Here is a 21,567-nt window from a genome sequence, read left to right as displayed (position 1 = left end):
TATGAAATGATAAATGTGAACTAAGAGAGGAAAATGGGTCGCCAGACTTTGATTGGTTAAGAGCTGGGACAGGGATTACTTTTCCTCCTGGTGGACTCCTGCTTTACTAGGGTCCCCCAGGAAAAACATTTATTGACAGGCAGCCACCTGTCAAGATCAACCTTCTGTTACATACATCCTAGTCTGTGCAGCTGCTTGGGGAGTTTCTCAGCCCCATTGCCAAGGCCCCCTCCGTACAGCCCAGCTCTAGGGGAAAAAACTAAAACAAAAAGTGCGTTTCTTATGTATCATTACCCAGATTGATTGGGGCTGAGGCTTAGGCCCCCTTAGTGAGTGTGTGGCAGAGACAAAATTCAAATTGGAAAGTGCAGAAAAAGGCAATTAAAAAGATCAAGGAGCTGGAGCAACTCCACTATGAGGAAAGGTTACAACATCTGGGACTGTTTAGCTTAAAGAAAAGGCAAATGAGGGGAGACATGAGAGAGGTGTACAAAATTATGCATAGTGTGGGGAAAGTGGATGGGGGGGGTTATCTTCTCCCTTTCACAATACTCGAACCTGGGGTCATCCCATGAAGCTGATTGTTGGGAGATTCAGGACAGATAAAGGAAGCACTTCTTCACACAGTGCATAGCTAAACTATAGAATTCGCTACCCCAAGATGTAATGATGGCTACCAATTTGGATGCCTTTAAAAGGGGACTGGACAAATTCATGGAAGATAAGGCTTTCCATGGCTACTAGTCTTGATGGCTATATGCTACTTCCAGTATCACAGGCAGTATGCCTATGTACACCAGTTGCTGGGGAACATGGGTGGAAGAGTACTATCACACCCATATCCTACTTGTGGGCTTCCCATGGGCAGCTGATTGGCTACCCTGTGAACAGAATGCTGGACTAGATGAACCTGTAGTCTAATAATTGATAACAGGGACTAGAAGTCTGAACATGTAAGACCCAACTCTGGTCTGCTTGCGTTGGCTGCCTATATACTTCTGGGTGCTCGTTTTAACCTATAAAGCCCTGCACAGTTTGGGACCGCAATACCTGATGGAGTTCCCCTCCCAACATGAACCTACCTGTACTCTACACTCAGCATCTAAGGTCCACCCCCAGGTGCCTCCTCTAACGGAGGCTCAGAAGGTGGCAACAAGGCAGACGGCCTTCTCAGTAGTGGCTCCCCAGCTGTGAAATGCGAGGCCCGCCTGGTGCCAACATTGTTATCTTTTTGGCGCCAGGTTAAGACCTATATCTCTTCTCAGGCATTTGGCAGCATATGGTGAGTTTTTAATCAGTCCTGGATTTGTCTTCTGGTTATGGCTGATAGCTCAAATTGTTTTTAGATATATGTTGTCTTTGTGTACGCTGTCTGTGTGTTTAATGTAAATGGTTTTTAAACTTCATATACTATTTTTTTAAAAATGTTTTTAATCTTTACCAACCACCCAGAGAGCCTCAGCTATGGGGTGGTATAGAGATGATGATGACGATGATACCCAGCATGGTTCTTCTTACGTTCTTACTTCCTGACCGTTTACCAGCTACATTACACCAGTTCTCGTATTAGTCTATGTGAGGAAGGAATTATAAACACTCTTACGCATCACCTATTTGATTGCAAGTCATAGTGTTACGGAAATGTGAGGCTGATGACCTCCTTGCTTGTTAGAAAAAATTCACAGCTCTCTGGAACAGAGAAATTGCTATTTGTAACAGATGCGCTGCCTTCCCCTTGTGCTGCAATCTCCCCTCCCAGAGCTAAACTGTGCACCATTTGAGACTGACTGGTAGCGCTGTCGCTACTCCTGTGTTTCCTATTAGACTGGGAGAATTCCAGAGATATGTGCTAATTATCTGCCTGGATTGGGGGGAAGCTCCTAACTGCGCTCACTCATGTGAGCCCACAGACTGTGCCCTACTTCCTCCCCCACAGAGACTACCAAATACTCTGGTGGTGTTGGCAAGTGGCAATGTGCGGGGCAGAAACCTCCCCCTTGATTCTTGGCCAGAAAACCCGCACTCCAAATTCTCCAGTCCAAACCAAGACAGAATGTTTATTAAAGAGGATATCAAAAGATGCAAGAGGGGAAGCAAAAGACACTTAAAAAGGAAATAAAACGTAAAATGAATCTAGGAAACCTACGCTAAACTTGTGGAAGTCACTTTCTCACAGGTAGGGGATGCTGGACAGCACAGCATGCACCTCATCCTTAGCTGGGGAGGGTGCTTGGGTTTCAGAGTGACAGCATGTCTAGGTGACAGAGGACCCCTAGCTCATTTTATTAGGTTTGGCTAGGAGTGGGTTTGATTGGCAGATGCTATTGAATTAGCCAATGGGCCTCAAGCCACGTAGCCAAGTATGCTTGCTCTCACCTTGCTGGGTTGTGCGGTATTAAAACAAAGGGATTGCTCACAAGAGCTTCCTGGTTGTGGATTCAAAAGCCCAAGACAGACATGACAGGATGGGTTGCACCCATGGAGGCCACTGCATCAACTTTTTACAGGGAAAGCTAAACTGACAGCTTTGATAGGTTGAGAGGTTTCAGGATATCCTCCATTTAAAGTATGCTTTGGGGGCTTATACTCAAAATGCAGGTTGATTTTTTTGTTTACTTTTAAGTGTGTGTGCGCGCGTGCGCGCGCAACCCTCCACTTTGAACTCATGATCTTGAAGTTAATTTCCATGCTTTGGTTTTCCCTCTTTATGCAATGGGTACCTGCTGGAGCAGAAAACTGTTGATTCAAAGGAGTGCTTATCTGTATTGTTGTGTCCAACTCTTCGCTTTGCACTCTTAATGTCAAAGTTAATGTGCCCAGGTTTATCCTTTCTGTGCAATGGGTTGCTGTTGTGAACTCGAAGGACCACTTTTGTGTTGTTGTGTGCGGGCTCAAAGGACGGCTTTTATATCAGAACCCCCGCCCCCAGCCTTCTGCGTTGAACTCATGATCTTGCAGTTAACTTGTTTGCTTAGGTTTGCAATTCCACCTACTGTGACCCCTTGGCTCCACCTACCATTAGGTGCACTGCCCTCCATCCCACGAGGCCCAATGGACCCCATCTGCCACTGATCTGGAGGGATCCAGGTTGGGGAAGGTTGCCATAGAGAAACCCTGAATTAAGCCCTATAAACCAGAGATCTCAAATTCTACAGTACCCCAATTTCCATACAGTCATCCCCGAAAATCTTGCATCAGGGAAAGCAGAAGCAGGATCTCCCCACCCCACCTTACCTTCTATACACCGGCAAACATCATCATGGCATGTCTTACTGCCATTTGCTTTGTCTGGATGGTAGAACGTGGTGCAATGTTCATCTGGAGGAAGGAATTAAAAGAGATGTCCCTACTTCACGCTGACAAGCCTGTGTAATTCACTGATTTAATTACATAGGAGGAAATCCCAAAAGCAGAACCTTTGGAAGCACGCAAAGTGGGGGTGGATGACCTATTTCTCCCAAGGAGAATATTGTTTATTACTGACATAGCAGCCTGACTTTACGCAGTGGAAACTCATCAAGAAGGTCGGCTGGCTGAATGAGCTGCTTTAAGCAGTCACTTGGAAAGGAGAGAGTGGTACCCCAGCATCCCCTGCAATAGGGATGGCCAGCTTCTGTTCTCGATGTTCTCCCCAAGCAATGGTCTCAGGGCTGGAAGTGCATTTTGCTGCAGCACAGACTGACCTATGCACAAACGGTCAGGCTCCACTATAGAAACAGTGCCATCTAGCCTCACAAGTGGAGCGGAGCTTCTGTGCTTAAGCATGGCCAGGCTATTACACATAACATCCAGAAGTAACATTAGAAATGTAGAATATCATTGTTTCTTACAAGTGCCTTAGAAGTGAGACTGTGGGCAAATGTTTTCGCTACGCCTTGATTGAATTCATTAGGGCCTGCCAAGGACCAGATGAAATTATGCTGTTTGGCTGGCCTCTACTGAGCTGAGTCCACTGGAAGAGCTGCAGTTGCCATTACCTAGATTGTAGTAGTTGTACACCTTGACTGATGCCGGCTGAATGAGACCAACTTGAAAATACTGGTAAGCTTTAAATTGCAGACACTCATCCTCCCTGTGAGAGAGCTGTGATGGAGAGAGAAAAGGGAAAATAAGTGGGTGCCAGCTGTCCAACAGAGGTAATCCTTTCTCACAGACTCCCTGAGCCATCTTGAGGAAATCACTCCATCCTTCAGTTCAGACAGGGCATCAGGTGTGATAGGCTGATTTTTAAGGGTATCTAAAGTTCACAAGGCTCAGAACCAGAACAAGAGTGACACAAGTATGGTGAAATCCAGCAGTTTAAAGAGGTATGCCAATAAAGGTCTGTCAGACTTAGGGAGCCACAGTGAACACGGCTCTCCAGTCAAGTATTATTAAAAGGTGTCCCCAACCAGTCGTGTCCGACTCTAGGGTGTGGTGCTTATCTCCATTTCTAAGCCGAAGAGCCAGCACTGTCTGAAGACGCTTCCGTGGTCATGTGGCTGGCCGGACTGAACACCAAGGTGCACGGAACGCTGTTACCTTTCCCGCCAAAGCAGTACCTATTTATCTACTTGCAATTTCTTGCTTTCGAACTGCTAGGTTGGCAGGAGCTGGGACTGAAGACGGGAGCTCACTCCGTCACGCGGCACTCGGGTCTCGAACTGCTGTCCTGCCGACCTTCCGGTTTGCAGTTCAGCGTCTTAACCACTAAGCCACCATGGCCCATTCATGTATTATTACAGCCCACCAAATGTTTGGAAAATGTCATTGTTTTCCAGCCCCAAGCTGGCTCCACCATAAAATCGGGTGATGGTGTTGTTGTTACTAAGCACCAGATGACCTACAATTGTTGACTGGCAATGTTAGACTGGGTTTGGATGTCATGATAACCCATGACGGGTTAATTAAGCCACGATGGGTTATTGTGTCATCTGGTGGGAGTTTTTTTTAACTCACGATGGCTTATTTGCCCAAAATAACCTACTCTGATAGCCCAGGGTCTGCAGAGTGGGTTATTCAACTCATGGTGGGTTATCGAGTTGTCTGACAGTCACCGTAGGCTATTTTGGCGACCAAAGAGCTGAGTGGGAAGAGCAGTCAAAACCGCTGCCGCTTTGCTCTTCACTGGCTTAGTGCTTAGGAACACGTTAAAAGTGACCAAGCCAGCAGTGTAAATGGGGGGGGGGGGAATGAGCAGGATCGGGACCAAACCTCATAGCCAGCCTCCCGTACTTAGGAGGCACCCGACACATCATCAAAACCCTGCGCAGTTACCCCAGAGGAGTGAAAGGTCTGAAGTGCAGCAAAAAGGGGGTAGTGGCTAGAAAACCTTGGGGGTTTCGCTGCTGTCAGGGTAAAATCTTGGACTGGGAAGACCAGGGCTCAATGCCTGCCTCAACCAGGTGGTTTGTTGGACATCATTAAGCAACTAACCCTCCCTAAGATTAACAGATGGACAGCAAAAGTGGATACTGAAAGCCCTTACAGCTGCAGAGAGACTTATACTCCAAGCTTGGAAGAGAAGCCGCTCGCCACCTATCACTCAATGGACTGAAGATCTCACTGCTTTTGCTAGGTTTGAGCGTATCTCCTACAATCATCAAAGTTGTACAGATACCTATTTTAGATATATAGACTGCTTATATTAAGGCATGCATTTGAAATTGAAGTGTTTAAACTTTCTTTTCCCCCTTCTATGTTTTTTCCTCCTTTCTTTTATATATTAAGAATGATAATGAATACTGTATACTGGTATGACTTTTCCCTTTTTTCTTTTTTGTTGTTGTTCTTGCTATCGCTATTGTTGAGGTGTAAATAATAAGATTTTAAAAACTATTCTTAAGCCTAACACACCTCATAATGCAAAATACAGCAAAGTATCACATTCTCAGTTTTTATAGGGCCTGATGCAGGTTAGAGATGGCTCAAGAAGATAAAATGCTTCTTGAGTCAGCTTACGTACACACCCATTCCATCTTCTTCAGCTCTTAGAACTTTCCCTTAACAAACACCAGTGCTGGCCTATCTGTGTTTACTTTCAACTAGGCCAAGTACTCCACAAAACTCCTCCACAAGTCTTTACCTTGTCCAAGTAAATAATGACATTCCCTTGTGCAGACATGACATTGTCAACTTCAAACTTGGAGATGTATCTGTCGACTCCCTCGGAGAGCTAAACATCAAAAGAAAACAAGAGACATAGTTGGCACCAGGAGTTGCAGGTCACCCAAGCAAGCCATCCCTCAGAACTAGAACTGCCCTTGTATTTCTTCTTTAGCAAAATTCAAAGGTACCTACCTACTCATTTGGCAGTACCTACTCAGGATATGCATCTGAGGATTTTGAGAGAGGTGGAGTTTTTATAAGACGAGAACAGCCTTCTCCAACCTTATGCTGTCCAGTAGCAAGACAGTGTCTCACATCAACTCTTATTCAATAAACAAAAAACCCAGAATGCTGGACTGGAGAGGCCCCTTGATCTGATCCAACATGATTCTTCTTATGTTATGGTCCAACACTGCCACCAATATGGAGAATTTGCTCTGTTGGATTTTTGTGTGTGTGTGTGGGCAGATTACCCCAATGCAGACCACTCAGAAAGGAACGCAGACCTGAATGCACTTTGCATTTGGAAAACTGCTCATTCAGGCATTGCAAAGTGTTCCGAGGAACAGGAAAAATGAATCCAAACAAATGCACACATTTGAAAAATGTGTAAAGAAAAATATTTACATTTCAAAAATATGCGCAAACACACTTTACTGAATGGGTAAATGTGGACCAAAAATGCGCACAAAAATGTCGCATTTATTAAAAATGGGGGGGCAGTACACATTTTCCCCCATGACCCCCCCCCCCCAAATATCTACACAGAACTGGCATGGAATGGATTTGGAGACAGGAAAAAGAGGAACTTTGCAAAATCACAATTGGCCGATCCACCCATCCTCACCCTCTAGAAGTGTTGGACTCCCATCTCCCCCAGCCAGCATGGACAGCACCAGATTGGGGAAGTCTGAGCTAGAGACATTTGTCAGAGGGGTTCCACACATCCCTCGGTTTCAATCAGATTCTTTGTAAGGTGAAATTCTCACCCATCTGCACTAGCCAAATTCAACAGGTACAGCTATTCTCCACATGGAGTGGACTATGTTGTACCTGCCTGCCGTACAGCTGTTAAAGATGAGCTGTCAGAAAAAAAGAGATGGAGACTCTAGCACAGCACTAATGTAGTTGAATACACAGGGATTCAAACTTTTAAGAGCTAAGCCCTCAAGGCCCTGGATCTGGATGACAAATCTGACGGTTTCCCTCATGTTCCAACTTTTTAAATCTCAAGGTCTTTCTGTCCTGAATATGAAGACATTTATGCATTTGGGGGGGAAAATTTTTTTTAATCAAAAATGAACTGAACAAAATGCTCACCCCTTCCCTACACTGGAGCTCACGAATCCTTTATTGCATTGCAGGATCTTTAGGTTCCCAGGTACAGTCATGATGGCTACTGACAATGCAACACCTGGTAATCCATGTTCCATTTCATGCATGTCATAATGGTTTAGGACCAGCCAAGACATTTTGGCGGTGGGGGTTCTTGTGTAGCTCCTGTTTCAAACAGCCTCGGGTGCAGTGGAACTGCCCAGTGGCTTGTGCCTCACTGGGCACAAATCTCTCCATAATTTAGCTTCCCGTTCTTCCTAGCTGTCCTTGTGCAGGACTGAACTCCCTCACTAAACATGTGGTGCCACCTCTCTCTCTTCAAATCTCTCCTTAAAAACCAGATTTGTCACATGGCCCGTAGCTTGTCCCTGAGTTCTCATCCCCAATAGTAACCAAGTTTCAACTGTATGTAACTGCAATTACCCCTATACACCCATCCCTGTGCTTATCTTTCTTTCCCCTCTCCCCGCTGTTTTTCTTATTATCCGTTTTTCACTGTAAGATCTTTGGGGACAGAGATCATTCTATTTTTGCCCATAGAATAAGAAGTCATGTACACCAACGGCACTATAAAATAAAACATAACAGATAATAAAAAGATGCCAATTTTGGCACAGGCCACAGTTACACAGACACTGGAGTGGAAACAGCTATTCCCTGTTGCATCCAGCACAGTAAACTGTCCACTATGTTATAGCAGACAAACTGGAGGCATTTATGATTAATCCTAATCCATTATCTCTGCAGATCTAACTTCATAGCCAAAAGATTTTCCTTGGCTGCAGTTAATTTTCTAGCAAGGCCTGCCTACCCTCTTAAGGTCTTCAGTGTCAGGTGCAAAGCCAGTGAGCATGGAGACATCAATGATCGTCATTGTGGCATCAACCAGACCAAGATACCTACAGTCAGGGAAAAGAGGAAAAAATGACCCAAGAATGCATTTCTATAACTTAGAAATGGATCTGGCTTTAGTTTGATTGGCTCAGTTCTTCATGTTTGCAAAGTGGTTCAGCCCGAAAGGGGAAGAGCCAGCTATAGAGGGTGCTCATTGGCTACTGCCTGTGGCATCAGCAGCCGGATATCTGCTCCTGATCCCTGGAGAAGTTTTGTAAAAGTTATACAATATTTATGAATCGGGGGTGGGAAAGCGAGGAGGTAAGGTAAAGGGAAAAGGTAGACAGCTTGCCTGATACGCAGGGGGTGGGGGAGTCTGTCTGAGGAGCCAAGATAAACAGCATTTGGCTTGTTTTTACAGAGGGGTGTAATGCAAATTGTAAATGTGGGATCAAACCAGGGATGAAAAACCTGCTGTGACTTAAAATCCTCACTTTCACCCTCCATCAGCATATTGTAGACTAGGACCCTCCAGGCAAAACAGATATAAATCTGTGCACAAAAACAAAGGCAGCGTAAAGGTGATTAGCAACATCAGTAGAAACCTCTGGACTTCAAACGTTGCCCTTTGGTTTCTGATGTATTCCTTTCCCACCAATGCAGATTCAGAGCAGGGCAAATCACCTGCCCTGCAAATCAGAGTCAAAATATATCAAACACCTCAAAATAGAGAAGCGCTTGGAAAATGTTGAGTGAACTATATGTCCTTGTAAAGCAACAATTTCTGCTTCTCCCATTATTACACTTAGAGAGCATCCCAGGGACCATCAGAAGGGGTTTTCTGAACCATCCTAAGTCTGAGACAGCATTCCAACCTCAGAGGGGGGAGTCTGAGATCTGACTCCCAGCCCCAACCCCTTGCAGCTGGCTTGGAGATAACCGCACCAGCTGCCTCTCCGGGGTTGGAAAATCAATCTCAGAGACGGGGGAGGGAGGGGAGAAGACCAGAGAGGCCAGGACACAATTTATTGTGAGCCTCCTTCCCTCCCCCTCCAAAGCACCCTTGCTAGATGAGCTACAACAAAGATCAGAAGACGTGAAGGCAAAGATCGCCTCTGCCTCTCCTCTCACCCTGCTGACTTCAGCCCAGCAGAGCATATGAATCTCAGAAGTTTCCAAGCTTTGCTCCTTCTGAGCAGTGAGACCCTTAACCTCCAATTATGACCCAGGATTATCTTTAAAGCCCAACATCCTCACCTGGTGCAGACTTTGATCTTCACTCCTCCCAGGGCCCCATTTGCCTGCACACCATCTAGAAATTGTAAGGGAAGGGGGGGAGTAAAAATCAGCCTCTGAACAAATTCCATGCAGCAGGTATCTGCTAGGGTGTTTGGAAGGAGAGTAACAGGTACGTTTGTCCATCTGGCATTGGAGTATCTATGAAAAAAGGATTCATCTGTCATCTTCCAGACCCTCCATTTCTGGCCTGCCCACTAATAGCCCCCTTTCTAAAGGAAGCCATGCTGTGAGGAGTGTCTAAAAAGTAGATAAGCACATCTGAATCCAAAGAACCTGATACGTATTATCCAAAGTGGATGCAGCAGTAATTTTTAAACCGGGTATGAGATTTCACTAGCCAGCCATGGCAGAAGAGATGGCTACTCATGCAGCTATAAGATCTTTCTCTTTTAGCCTTTGTTGCTCAACAACAGCTAATGTGGTGTAGCTGGACTTAAGGGAGAACCAGGTTTAAATCTCTCAGCCTAACCAACCTCAAAGGGTTATTGTGAGGATAACACAGGTGAGGCAGAAACCATGTACACCATCTGAGCACCTCTGAAGAAATTGTGGGATAAACATGCAATAAATACCCTGAATTCCACTCTGGAGAGAGTGGGTGTGTATAAAGCCATTGGAAGTTTGATCTTGATGCAGAACCACATTGGCGATGAAGAGCAGCCACAAATCTGCCAGCTAATATGCCTCTTGAGTTGACAAAGCTCATAGTGATGTAAGTACCACGGTTTTCACTCTTAGTCATATGCTGTGTCTGTCCATATCTGAACGCTGGTAACTTACTGTGAAGGTTGCTTCTAGTTTGGCATGACAGAGGTTTCTACAATGGGTTGTGTTTTGATTCTAGGAAAGATCACATGCCCTGAAATTCTTGACCCTGGCAGTGAGCTCCCCAGCCTGAGAGACTGGCATCTGTGGAGAGGATTACTTTTGTAGGGTTGTGCAGAGGCATTCCTCCATATTCATTCATTCATTCCATTTCTCTACCGCCCAATAGCCAAAGTTCTCTGGGCGGTTCACAAAAATTAAAACCACAAAGTACAGCATAAAACAATATACAAGCTTGAAACTGCAATATAAAAGTGCAACCAGAATAAAACCTAGCACCAATGCCGAGATTTAAAATACAGATTTAAAACAGCAGAGCTAAAAGACTAGAGTGCTAAAATGCTGGGAAAATAAAAAGGTCTTCACCTGGTGCTGAAAGGAGTATAACATAGCTCATTCTACAGCTGGGGTGCCACAACAGAAAAGGTCCTCTTCCTGGTAGCCACCTGTCTCACTTCCTTTGGCAGGGACTCCTAGAGAAGGACCCCTGAAGATGATCATTGGGTCCGGGCAGGTACATATGGGAGGAGGTGCCTCTTCAGATAGCCTGGGCCCAAGCTGTTTAGGGCTTTGAATGTTAATACCAGCACTTTGGATGGGGCCTGGAAATGGACCGGCAGCCAGTGCAGAGGGGAAAGAACTGGCATAACATGATCTCATTGGCCAGTCCTTGTTAATAATCTTGCTGCTCTATTTTGGACTAGCTGAAGTTTCCGGACTGCTTTCAAAGTCAGCCCCACATATAACGCATTGCAGTAATCCAGACGAGAGGTTATCAGAGCATGGATAACTGTAGCTAGGAGATCTCTGTCCAAATTCCAAGGGTTCCTCCACCACAGTAGGGAGCTCTTGCCTTTTGGGGAAATGGGGACTGAGATGTGGAGTAGCTGAGCAATGGCATTGTAAAAGGGCAGGATCAACCAGTGAAGGAAGTGAGAATGCTGGTAGCACCTCCAGGTATGCACCTGAGGAGAAGGGCTAGTGACATCAGGTCTGCCACTTTCCAGTCCTTGAGGGCCAGGGCCTTGTACTGGAGCTTGAGAATCCTGTCCAGAGTCAGGGCAATAAAGCCCAAGTCTGTGTCTATTAGGGCACCGTGGTGGACTATGTTTTTCCTTGGACAAAGTTTTCTTTTCTTGCAGCTGACCAGGGTGCTGTGGCTTTCTAGACAACTTAGTGTCAGGATCTGCTCAGTCTGGGAAGCTCTGCAGCTCCACCTGGGGGCCAGACACAGAAGGCAGCCTGGCTCACAGTATTTGCAGGATTAGGCCCTGCCCCCCCCCCCAGGTGCTCCCAGGTCCTAATGCAGACCAGCTGGGAGCCTCAGGGAGCCCTATAAAGAGCTTCCCTTTCCATTCAAACCTTGCCACAGCAACATGAGTCATCATGGTGGCAACACCCTGTTCCGGTTTCTTTTGCCTGATCTTTGCTATGCTTTGCTGGTTCTTGACCCCTGCCTGTGTGGGCTCTGCTTTTGCCTCTGGCCCTGCTGCAAACTTGCTGGTAACAGACCCCTGCCTGTTTGGACTCTACTTTTGCCTCTGGCCCTGCTGCACCTTGTTTGGGTCTGCCCCTTGGCCAGGGAACCTCTGCTGTCTGCCTATCTCCATCCCTCCTGGTCCTGGTGTTCTTGCCAAAGATGCTTGCCGCCCAGGCCCCAGACCTGACACTTAGGGTGGTATGAAGACCCTGGCAAGCCTTCTCTAAGGAGAGGGACTGGAGGAGGAGGTCACCTAGGTATGAGTAAGCATGTATTCCCTAGAGGCAGGGGTGCGTCAGTGCAGATATCAATTTGGAAAACACACTAGGTGCTGACCCCAGGCCAATGGGAGGGCTTTGAGTTGATAATAATCCCAATCATAGGCAAAGTAGAAGTATCTTCTGCAGGCAGTTGTGATGGACACACAGAGATATGCCTCTCTTAGGTCTATGGATGGTAGACATTTACCCTTGTGTAGGACTTCCCTGATTATGTTGAGAGTTTCCATTCAAAACTTATAGTACACTAAAAAGGTAAAGGTAAAGGTGTCCCCAACCAGTCGTGTCCGACTCTAGGGTGCGGTGCTCATCCCCGTTTCTAAGCTGAAGAGCCAGCGCTGTCCGAAGACGCTTCCGTGGTCATGTGGCCGGCATGACTGAACACCGAGGTGCACGGAACGCTGTTACCTTTCCCGCCGAGGCGGTACCTATTTATCTACTTGCAATTTCTTGCTTTCGAACTGCTAGGTTGGCAGGAGCTGGGACTGAAGACGGGAGCTCACTCCGTCACGCAGCACTCGGGTCTCGAACTGCTGACCTGCCGACCTTCCAGTCTGCAGTTCAGCGTCTTAACCACTAAGCCACCGCGGCCCTCTATAGTACACTACAAATGTGTTAATACTGGATGGCCCTCCAGTTGCCTCCTTTCTTGGGGACTACAAAAAAAAATAGAATAGACTGCAGGAAATCTGTCCATTGTAGGGACAGGTTCTATGACTGCTATTTCTAGAAGGCGTGTTTTGGCTTGCTGTATAATTTCTTATTTGGGCATGGACTGTGAGGCAAGAACATGTCCTTGGGTTTGGTGATAAAAATCTATGCAGCAACCCTCCGTCTTGACTAGAGATGGAGAAATCTGTCAGCTTTGCTTTCTCTCACATTCAATTTTTTAAAATATGAAGTTCTTTCTGTCCCGTATATAAAGATATTTGTGAATTTTGGTAAATTCTTATTAAAAAAAAACACACACCCAAAACTAAATTCTCACCCTGCATTGGCCAAATTCAACAGGTTCTGCTATTGCCAGCATGGAGTGGGCTATGTTGTAACTGCCTACCACACAAATGTCAAAGATAAGGTACCTGTTAGAAAAAAGAAGTGGCAACGCCAATCCAGCACCACAAACATGGTTGAATACACAGAGATCCAACCAGAAACTTTGCAGAACTAATAATTCAGAGCTCTGGGCTAGAAGGGACAAATCTGTTTCAGTTTTAACTGCTATAGTTTCTGGCCTTGGCCTTGTAGCTTGCCAGAATAACTCACCCAAGAGCCGAGCCCCGCAGGCTGTGCCCTCCGATGAACTCTTACCTCCAGCGCACGTCCAACTTTATTGCACTCAAACCAATCAGTCTGACTCTGGCTGATCCATCTGTAATAATCTGCTCTGCTCACCTGGTTCCAAGTCCCAAAGGGCAAAGCTGCCTCTCTGTGGTGATGGTGCAGACCAAGGTTACATTGAAAAGTGTGTGTGTGGGGGGAGGGAAACAAGGACCAGATCCTGCAACTGTCTTCCACTACCTCAGTACCTATTCCCTGTGGCCTAGTTTTTAAATGGTGACTTGCACCACTGTACTCATTTAGTAGCCATTATCTGGCTAATTTTGTATGTTAATTTTGTAAAGCAGAAGATAAACAAGGCCACTCCATGACCAGGTCTCAAAGTGCCCTGCCCTTTTTATTAGTAATCCAGATAGATAGATATCTATATCTATATATCTATATCTGGATTATAAATAAATAAATAAACAAACAAACAAAAACACACACACACACACACACACACAAATATTCATGTGCTTCTCTCATATAGATATAGATATGTATGTATGTATGAGAGAAGCACATGAATATTTGTTCCAGAAGCCTGAAGGGTAAATTTGAGGTGAAAAATATTAAGGATACTGGTGTGTAGATGCGCCTTGTTCTACATGCATACATTTAATCTGTAACAAAAGTGTAAAAGCACTGCTCAAATCCTCAGGAACCGTGCTGCAGTTTAACTAGAGAGCAAAATCCATTTTATGAGAATCTGGAGGGAGAGCAGTTTGAGACCCTTTGCGACACATGACATTTTTGCCAATCCGCAGCCAACCAGCAGCTTCCCTCTTGAAAAGCCACATTTTCAGGAAGTCCCTTTTAGGGATGTCAGAGAATTCCACCACGGATCTTGGTGAGGCCGAATGCCAGTGCATTCAGCCCCCGAAATCCGTGGCGGAACGGCCTGCCCCCCTGCCCCCCCGCGGATCCCCCCCGGGAAGAGACTTACCTGGGGCGGATATTCCGGGCAGCGGCGGCGGCTTTGGCGGCTGGTCTTCTGAGCGGCTGCCACCACTGCCATTTGCAGTCTGGTCGTTCAGGTTTGTTTTTTTTTTACAGAGACATGATAGGCTACATAAAGACTTATGTAGCCTATCGCATCCCGGTTTAAAAAATAAAACAAAAACGCATATGCATATGGCGGCGGCTACAGCCGCTGCCATTTGCGTTCCTTATTTTTCGCCATCTTAGTCTACGTAAATATTTACGTAGACTATTATGGCGAAAATAAAGGGGAACACAAATAGCATAGTGGGTGCTATTTGCGTCCCTTTTTGATTTGCTGTTTTAGCCTACGTAAATTTTTATGTAGACTAAGACGGCGAAAAATAAGGACCGCAAATGGCGGTGGCTGTAGCCACTGCCATTTGCGTACGCTGTTGTTGTTTTTTTAACCCAGCAGCCACTGCGGCTGGAAATCTGGCTGCGGATGGCCCAGGCCTGGCCGGCTGCTCCGCGGAGCCGGCTGTCGAGGATTCCGGGGGGGAGGACCAGATCGCCTCCCCCCCCATTGAGGATTCCGGGGGGAGGGACAGAGCACCTTCCCCCCTCCAGCGGACGCTGCCACCGGAACAAGGTAAGGGATTTGTACATCCCTAGTCCTTTTACTCTGTTGTTTTTCTTAAATGTTGCTCCATAGGGGTTCTGCAGTAGTGTGCTCTGTCCCGCTGCATTAAAGCCTGGGCATGCCTCTGTGACCTGCCAGTGACGTGGCCAAGGGGTGGGGCCACCCCTCCTGCTCATTCCCTCTTTTCCCCCATTTGCAGTAGGGCTTCTTTCACAACAAGTGGCCTCCTTTTCCCATTCATAATAGCAGTCGCTCTGTTTCAGTAGTGGAGTAGCCCATTTCTATGTAGTGCACAATAAAGAATGCACAAAACAGAAGGAGAAGGGCAGCCAGTAGCAGGACCCTGCAGCTGCTATTTCGCAGTCGCTGCAACTTTGCAGTCATGAGATACACCTACAATTAAGGAATATGCAGAGGGGAAGGAGAAAGGGTGGCCAGTACAGCAAGGGAGCACGGACAGGGCTGGGAACAAGCCTTCCCAATCATGGAATCGTGCTGGGTCACCCCTTCAGCGTAATGCAGCACTTTGCTGTTTCCATTCACAAACAGCCTCTGATTCATTCATGTCTCCCCTTCAGAATAGTCCCATGTGTGTGATTTTCCTGCATGTTTGCAGGGACAGGGGGGAGGAGACTTAGTTCCAGTCAGGGAAGCGGCGGTGGCAGCAGCAGTAGCCACCACTGCTGACTCCAGAGCGCTAGCCGAGGGAGGCAATTCCAGCCCTTTCCCTCCCTGCAGGACCTTGGTGCCTTCTGTCTGCCCACGCTGCCCATTCAGTTGCCATGCAGATCTGGCCCTGTAATTTCTAGGACATCTAAGCCTCCCATTCAGACTTACTCAATTCGAGGGATTCAACAGTAACGTCAAGATGGAAATTTCTGCACTGAACTGTATCCTCCCGTGGCTTTTCGTCATACACCATCGCAACGGTCATAGTTGCTTTTCCTTGACCAGATGCTTGCACTGTGAAATTTTCATTGGTCGTGGTCTAAAAAGCAATCAAAAGCAAGGGTTAGCATCCCCTTGTATTGGATTATCTTGATTTGTTTGATTGTGTTCATTTATTTATTACTGTTTTGTTATTTTTGTTGTAACCTGACCTGAACTAGAAGTAAGATACAGATCTATGAACTAAAATAAATGTTTTAGTGCATGTATGGTGAAGTGATAGTAGGTTTGCTTGAATCAATAAGACAATATTAAGAAGAAAAGAAAATCTGAGAACACAATCTACCAAAGTCTTCCCCATGCAAGTCTCATGAATATGAATGGGAGCTATTGTACACAGATCCTATTGATTATTTTAGATTTGTTATAGTCATAGCAATGAATATAACATAATACTATACATGGATTTAGCTAGCTGCAATAGAAATTAAAAACCAAAATCTTAAAGAATGAGATCTGGGGGTCTAAAGATAACCTTTGAACCGAACTCTGCCACCTGAAGCAGCCTGCTTCATCCTGCTGCATGGCAGATCCTGCCCTGTGGGGGAAGCTGCCCTTCATTGCTTCAGGAAGGCCAGACTGTGCCTGCCTGCGATGATCACGAGCTCTTTCCACCAGCCCTGTCAAGATATTAATCTGAACAGGGGTAGAATCGATGCTTGGGACACATCAGGATCACATCAGCAGGTCCCACCTGCGATCTCCATGCCTTGATCTATGATTTGCATGCACTGAGCCTACATGCATACTAGCTGTACATCCATAGCCCATGTAGGGAACTAGATCACATGTACAGAGCCTGTATGGGGGGGAAAGGTCCATTTTAAACAGCAAAAGGGGCATGCAAGTGAGGGGTGCAGAACCTCCCCAACAGGCTAACCCCTGAGTGCTTTTTCCCCTCAGCTAAGTTCCAATAATTGAATGCACTCAACTGGGGAAAAAAACACTCAGAGGCAGGGTGGTTGTTGGATAATAGGAAGAACTCTGCATGCTTCCAGACACTAGAAGGCGATAGAGCATGTGTTGTATCAACAGCCACTTGTCTTGTTCATCCCCTGTGTTCTCCTGTAACTTGATTGGTTCCTTTCTCCCTCCCCATCCCCTCTGCAACAGACAACATGTTCTCTCTCCCAGATGGAAGCAAGTAACCGTACCTCATGCCTTTGCTTAGTTACATTCATGCACCCAGCTTTCGGGGATGCCTGTATTTAAATAGGTTAGATGGCCTTCTTCAATTATGTGTATAAAAGCACTAATAAAGTAAGCCATTTGATCTTCTTCTAAATTGGCTCTAAGCTGTGTTTATTCCCTCTAATACTAAATGCTGTGTTACCATGCTTTCTTTATAGAAGATAACTTTGCTGTAAGTCACACTAGACATTCCAACAGTGGTAAGCAGTGGGCAGGAGTTTTTGTTTTCCTCACTCTTTTGCTATTAAAAACAGACCACCACACACACACTCTACTTCAGGTGTCCCCAACCTGTTTGGACCTGGGGGCACTTTGGGGAATTTGAGAAACTGCTGTGGGCACCACCACAAAATGGCTCCCGTGGAGGATGTGGCCAGCCATGTAATGGCTGCTGTGGGGGCCTGGCTACTCAAGAGGCATGGTGCGGAGAGAAATAGCTAGGTTAAAGGCTGGGAGAGAGGGGGAAATGGAAAGAGTTGCTTCCTGGCCTGCTCAACCTTGTCTGTCCACACAGACATTTCCCCTCTGCTCTCTTTCTCTCTGCTCTCAGCCTTTAGCCTTGCTATTTCCCTCCTGCAACCCCTTTCCTTGCTATTTCTCTCCCTTCCCCGTCCCTAGCCTTCTTTCTCTTCCTTCCCCTAGCCTCGCTTTCTCTCCCTACCAACTCTTTACCTCATTGTTTCTCCCCACTGCTAGCCTTTAGCCTCACTCTTTCTCTCCAGGTTCAGAAATGGGAAGAGGAACCTGGCGCCCTGACTTTTTCAAAAAATTTTTTTAAGAGGGCAGGGAGTGAAGAGCTTTATGGGCACTACTGGACCCCTGCTCTAAGTGATTGTGGCAGGTCTATGTTTATATTTATTTATTACATTCTATACCGCTCAATAGCCAAAGCTCTCTGGGCGGTTCACAACAGTTAAAACCATTATTACAACATGATAAAATACAGTATAAAAGTTGAGAACTACAGTATACGATAAAAAAAACCAAATAAAACCTAGTAGCAGTGCAAAGATTTAAAATACAGCAACAGATTTAAAACTGAAACACTAAAATGTCTGAAAAAATAAGATCTTCACTTGGTGCTTCAAAGAAGACAATGTAGGTGTCAGGCAGGCCTCTCTGGGAAGCTCACAGCACGACAGGGATACCACAACAGAAAAGGTCCTGTGGCCAGCCACCTTGCTTCCTTTGGCAGGGGCTCCCAGAGAAGGACTGCTGAAGGTGATCTTAGGGTCCAGGCAGGTACAGATAGGAGACAATCCTTCAGGTAAACCTGGCCTCAAGTTGTTTAGGTCTTTGAATGTTAATGCCAGCACTTTGAATCGGGCCTGGAAATGGACTGGCAGCCCATGTAGAGGGGAAAGAACTGGCATAACAGGATCATGTTGTTCAGTCCCCGTTAACAATGTCGCTGCCCCCTTTTGGACTAGCTGAAGTTTCCAGACCATTTTCATAGGCAACCTCACATATAATGCATTACAATAAGCCAGACGAAAGGCTACCAGAGCATGGATAACTGTAGCTAGGCTATCTCTGTCTAGATAAGGCCATAGTTGGTGTATCAGCTCTAAGCTGATAAAAGGTGCTCCGTGCCACCGAGTACACCTGTGTCTCTAGTGACAATGCTGGATCCACCATTTCATGTAGATGTTGAACAGCATGGGGGATAAAATAGAGCCCTCTGCCAAAGGACAGAGCAATAATCCTCCAGCACCAATTGAGTAGGAGCAGAACCACTGCAGTGCAGTACTTCCAACTCCCAGCCAAGATAGCCTACCCAGAAGGATACTATAGTTGATGGTATTGAACCCAATGAGAAATCTAAACACAGAGTAATAAGTAACCATTTCCAGAGGGGCAAACAATAAATGAAACTTGCTCAGAGAAATGCTGTACCTCTGCTGTACAAGCCAAGAGGGCGTGGGAATAGTCAATCCTGAAACGAACTGGCTCATGACGTCCTGGCAATTTAATAGAAACATCCAAGTTCAGGTCTTTGGGGGTAGGGATGTCAATCTTGTACTGGGCAAGAGCTTGGAACAACATGATGGTTGCCTGGAACGCCGGGAGGAAGATGAAATAAGTTAGTTCAGTTTGAAGTAGCTGTCTAGGTAGGGATCTTAGCACAGAGGAACTGGATATCCGGTGACAGATTACCAGGGAACTGGAGTGCCCTCAGAGCAGCTCCATATTTCAGGCAGGACGCACGTTTCATGAAAGTACACCAGTGCGGCACTGGACTTCCTGCAGCAAACATGTAAAACATGGATGACATACATGCATCTACATGGTTCTTTAAACACCCACATCTTTGTGTCTCGGGGACCAAACTTGGCAGGACACAGGAGGTCTGTGAACAGGAGCTCCCCCCCACTGTTTGCTAAAAGGAAGTTAATAGTAGCTATTGGAGCCCCTGATTCAGGTTGAAACTCTGCCGCTGAGGGAGGACTTAACTCCTACATCATTTCCCTGATCAAATTTCCCTTGAAAGGTACTACTTGCCCTGCAGATGAAAACATACCTCTGTGATAACAGGGCAGGGAAGAATCCTCCCATCCCCTCTCAGCTGCAAAGGACCGTTTCCTAGACATAATTTGCGACACAGAAGCTAACATTTCAGCAGTGCAGTATAACCTGTAATTTGGCCCTCAATCAGTTCTTCTTGAACAGGGGGCCTGGGCTGTACCACTTGAGATGGCAGGTGAGAGCTCATGTGATTATGAATGCACCTCGCTATGAAAAACTGCCTCCATATAGGATACTGGCATGTTGAGGAGAAGGCTGTGCTAGAACCCTTGACAGGCTGGTTTTCTATGTTTAAGGAATTGTTTTGTATGGCAAAACGTTCCATCATGTGAGTCCCCACCTGCAGACTGAAGTGGCACAGCCACAAATTTACCATCTTGATCAGAACTAGGCGATAATGTGGCTACTGTTCAGTTTTAAGCAGCCCAGCTTTGGGGACAGCTCTTCAGAAGACAATGCCTGAAGTCTGCAGTCAAAAGGCCAATAAAGCCAACACTCACCTGGGTTTGACCATAATATTTCTGCTCTGTCAGCCATTCAACGATGCGACCAGTATTGTTAAATTTCTTCATTTTCAGCAAGGCCAGCAAGGCATAGGAAGTGCCTTCAGTGCTGTAGGTACCAGCATTGTATTCTTCCCAATGATTCCCACCTAAATACCAACCCAGAAGCAGATTGTGACTTAACAGTTCTTGAGGGCATATGAGCTCATACCCCTAAAGAGTGATCTAACGCCTGACAGTTTCCATTAAGAGATTATTGATACACTGTAATGTAGGGATGGATGAATCTGTCAGTTTTACTTTCTCCCACATCCAAAAGGGGATTAGACAAATTAATGGAGGATAAGGCTGTCAATGGCTACTAACTAGTCCTGATGGCTATACGCTACCTCCAGTGTAGGAGGCAGTATGCCTCTCAAAACCAGTTGCTGGGAAACATGGGCAGGAGGGTGCAACAGCCACGTGGGCAACAACACGGCAGATTCCCTTACAATGTGCAACCTTGATACGAAGGCAGGCTCTGAGGAGGGAGCCTGGTAACTAAGGTCAAATCCAGCTTTTGTTTTGCAGACAGTTGAGGAGAAAGAACTCTTTCCTACTGGAGCCATAAGGACAGAGGAGGGAAGCCAAGAGGGTAAGGAAGGTAAATATTTATTTTTAGTATTCAAATAGACTAGGATTGAAAGAGAAGTGAACGAGCTGACAGGAGATGTAAGGAACAGCCAAGAAGGACAGACAAATGAAATTTTAGACCCAAATGGATGAGGCCTGGACAGCAGAGAACTGTTCTGGGCAAAGGCAGGGTAGGGAACTGGAGGTGGAGCTGGACAACCCAATACTTCTTCAGTATCACTTGTTATGTGATCCTGGCCATCCTGGTCAGCGAGATGAGATAACCCATTGCTTTGGATGCCTCCTGACACCAACCAGAGAAGAGTGTGTGAAGCTGGGATGTACTTCAGAGTTGTTTGTATTGTCATTGAGCATTCTGAATTCACAAAGGGCAACCATAGGGTGTGAAGCTCTCTTGCATGCTGCCTTCAGCCTAGCTGATGCTGATGCTCTGAGCAAGTTTGGCATGTATCCCAGAATCCTCTGGTTTGGTTTATCGTCTTTATTATGGTCAATAGATCAGAAATAATTTCACAGAATAACCACCAGAGATAATATATTCTGTGAAAACTAAAAAAACAGATGCCATCAAAATGTTGGTGGATATATAAATTCTATGTGTGAGAGTGTATCTATGTGTAAGGATCAATGCAAAGGAGAGCATTTATAATAGATAACAATGGAAATTTAGGGCAATCCCCAAGTTGCCATATTATGGCAATAGAGGGGAAAATCCGTTAACCCACCAACTGTTTTCTAATG

General features: G+C 46.0%; 1 protein-coding gene across 2 annotated transcripts in view; it reads right to left on the bottom strand.

The window, feature by feature from the left end:
* LOC146353124 (A.superbus venom factor 1-like) overlaps positions 1-21,567 on the bottom strand; it is a 139,396-nt gene that overhangs the window by 6,895 nt on the left and 110,934 nt on the right. For both annotated transcript variants that reach the window (XM_084835752.1, XM_084835753.1), the window contains 8 exons: positions 20,191-20,342; positions 19,061-19,219; positions 15,863-16,013; positions 9,514-9,568; positions 8,234-8,321; positions 6,065-6,154; positions 3,978-4,083; positions 3,235-3,318 (listed from right to left, as the gene is read on the bottom strand). In XM_084835752.1, coding sequence (XP_084691878.1) covers positions 3,235-3,318; positions 3,978-4,083; positions 6,065-6,154; positions 8,234-8,321; positions 9,514-9,568; positions 15,863-16,013; positions 19,061-19,219; positions 20,191-20,342 — 885 coding nt within the window. The remainder of the gene's footprint in view (positions 1-3,234; positions 3,319-3,977; positions 4,084-6,064; positions 6,155-8,233; positions 8,322-9,513; positions 9,569-15,862; positions 16,014-19,060; positions 19,220-20,190; positions 20,343-21,567) is intronic.

Source organism: Heloderma suspectum, chromosome 2, assembly GCF_057233095.1.
Source record: "Heloderma suspectum isolate Gila_16-S chromosome 2, 16-S_ref, whole genome shotgun sequence".
NCBI lineage: Eukaryota > Metazoa > Chordata > Lepidosauria > Squamata > Helodermatidae > Heloderma > Heloderma suspectum.
The sequence above is the reverse complement of the archived record's forward strand: the minus strand, read 5'-3'. Positions and strand labels throughout refer to the sequence as shown.